Consider the following 2,529-nt stretch of genomic DNA (forward strand, 5'->3'; position numbering starts at 1 on the left):
ATGTGTAGTCCTTGTGTGGGTGCTGCAGAGCTCTCTCACTTGCTGATATGTACTATCCTTGTATGGATGTTGCAGAGCTCTCTCACTTGCTGATATGTGCAGTCCTTGTATGGGTGTTGCAGACCTCTCTCACTTACTGATATGTGCAATCCTTGTGTGGGTGCTGCAGAATTCTCTCACTTGCTGATATGTGCAGTCCTTGTGTGGGCGATGCAGAGCCCTCTCACTTGCTGCTCTGTGTAATCCTTGTGTGGGCATTGCTTGGCTCTCTCACTTGCTGATCAGTGCAGTCCTCATGTGGGTGTTGCAGAGCTCTCTCACTTGCCAAGCTGTGCAATCGTTGTGTGGGTGTTGCAGAGCTTCCTCAGTTGCTGGTTGGACCTGTCTCAATCTCATCTTCAATTTATGCCCCATCCATTTATGCTTCCTTCCTCTATAGATCGTCCTTAGGATCTAAGGAAGAAATGATGGGCAGAGCTCATGAGAGTTTTTTGTGGAAAAGTTTGAGGACAGGTCCTGGTATTGTGGAACGTGGGTGTCATTGCATTAATAAATACTTTGTGAACATGTTAGTCTTGAAGCGGAGATATCCTTGTTGAATAGACTATATTCATGCTTGAAACGTGTAGAGACTATGTCTGTGGAGTGTCCTCACCTGGACTTCAGCTTGACATTTTTATCATAAATGCTGAAATTACAAGTGATGAGGGAGTGGTTCAGTAATTAATTGTGATAAAAGGATTGGAATTGTATCAGTACAACACACATCTTCTTCATTCAAATGTCACCCACAGATCCATTTTGCTAACTAGAGAAATACAATACATATTTTAGATTAACATGACATATTATTAATAATTTACAACTGATAGTCATCCTTTACAAATTTCTTACTTTTGTAATGCAAGCTATTTTTGTGAATAACTTACACCCGCAATTGACTTTGCGAATCAAGGCTGAGATTATGAACAATACCTCATAGTTTGGGGTTTTGGGCGATTTTAATAAGTCAAATGCCAGTTTTTAAAGTTTGGCAGAAAGGATAATAAAAATTAATGGCTGCTATAGTAAACTAATTCAAAGCAACGATAACCTGCGCTGGCAACCAATTAATACCTTATTTGTTTTTCTTCTCTTCTCTACAGATGCTGATCTGTTGTTACTCTGACTATGCTTACCACCAACACTACTTTATCTTTTCAAATGTCACACTTTATGTTGATATGCTTTCCAAACATCCAGAGCTGGCAGCATTGGCTTTCCATCCCTTTGGCTCTTCTTTTGCTGTCAGCCATTGTTGCCAATATCTTAATCTTGGCAGTCATACAAAGAGAGCTACATCTCCATGTACCCATGTACTATTTCATTGCCTTACTTGCTCTCCTAGATCTGGTTATGTGCTTATCCACCATCCCCAAAATCCTGGGAATTCTCTGGTTTAATTGGAAGGTGATAGACTTGCATGCCTGCTTCCTACAGATGTACATCATGAACAGTTTCCTTGCTTCACAGTCTGCAACATTCCTTGTCATGGCCTTTGATCGCTACACAGCAATCTGCAACCCGCTACATTATACCTCTATCATTAGCAGCAGTTTTGTTTCAAAAGCCTTTGCATTTATCTTGCTGAGGAACCTACTGTTGAGCTTAGCCCACCCAGTATTAGCCGCTCGACTTCCATACTGCTCTAGAAATATTGTTGAAAACTGCGTCTGCGGGGTTGTCTCCGTGACATCCCTTGCATGTGGTGACAGTACAATCAACAAACTCTACCAGCTTGCCACTGGCTTCATTCTCTTAGGAATTGACTTTATTTGTATTTCCCTGTCTTACTGTATGATCTTCAGGGTGGTTATGAAGCTTCAGGCAGAAGGAGCTGCAGCTAAAGCTTTCAGCACGTGCACACCCCACTTCATTTTAATCTCCTTTTTTTACACTGTGCTTTTAGTCTTAATATTCACCAATACAATGGGGAACAAAATTCCCCCTGATGTTCCTATCTTGATCAATGTCTTCCACTTTGTTGTTCCATCTGCCATGAATCCAATAGTGTATGGGCTAAGATCCAAAGACATCAAACAGGGAATCATGAAAATGATAGGTAAAGGAAACACACATCTTAATGAGAAAGACAATGCCACAAACTAAAGAGAAAGAAGACAACGTTGTGAGGATTGCTGATATCTTCTACTAAATGCAAAAACAACAGCTACTCCTAGAGAACAACAAAAGAAATCAGCCCATACATGTATCTGCATTTATTTTATTTAATATACCCTTTCTCCCATTTAATGTCCATTTAATTATGTATATTAGGTATATTGCAGGTCTGACAAACTGCTGAACAAAACAAAGCAAATAAAGAAGAAAAAACCCACAAAGGATAACTTATGAACTTTGTATTGCCTTTTCAAGAGACAGAAATTAATACAATGCAGTGAGAGAGCCGAAAGAAGAGGGAGTGAATTCCAGTACTTTGGGGCAAGACGTGTAAAAGAACAAAAGGGAGACTGAGTACAGGTGAATGAG

At 40.1% G+C, this 2,529-nt stretch overlaps 1 protein-coding gene across 1 annotated transcript; it reads left to right on the forward strand.

The window, feature by feature from the left end:
- Positions 1 to 1,203: 1,203 nt before the first annotated feature.
- On the forward strand, positions 1,204 to 2,148 carry LOC144774070 (olfactory receptor 56A4-like). Its single transcript, XM_078659099.1, has one exon. The coding sequence runs from the start codon at positions 1,204 to 1,206 to the stop codon at positions 2,146 to 2,148; it is 945 nt and encodes a 314-aa protein (XP_078515225.1).
- The last annotated feature ends 381 nt before the right edge of the window (positions 2,149 to 2,529 follow it).

This window comes from Lissotriton helveticus, chromosome 8, assembly GCF_964261635.1.
Source record: "Lissotriton helveticus chromosome 8, aLisHel1.1, whole genome shotgun sequence".
NCBI lineage: Eukaryota > Metazoa > Chordata > Amphibia > Caudata > Salamandridae > Lissotriton > Lissotriton helveticus.

Coding starts and splice junctions, on each gene's coding strand:
- LOC144774070 (XM_078659099.1), top strand. CDS start 1,204: ATGTCACACTTTATGTTGATATGCTTTCCAAACATCCAGAGCTGGCAG.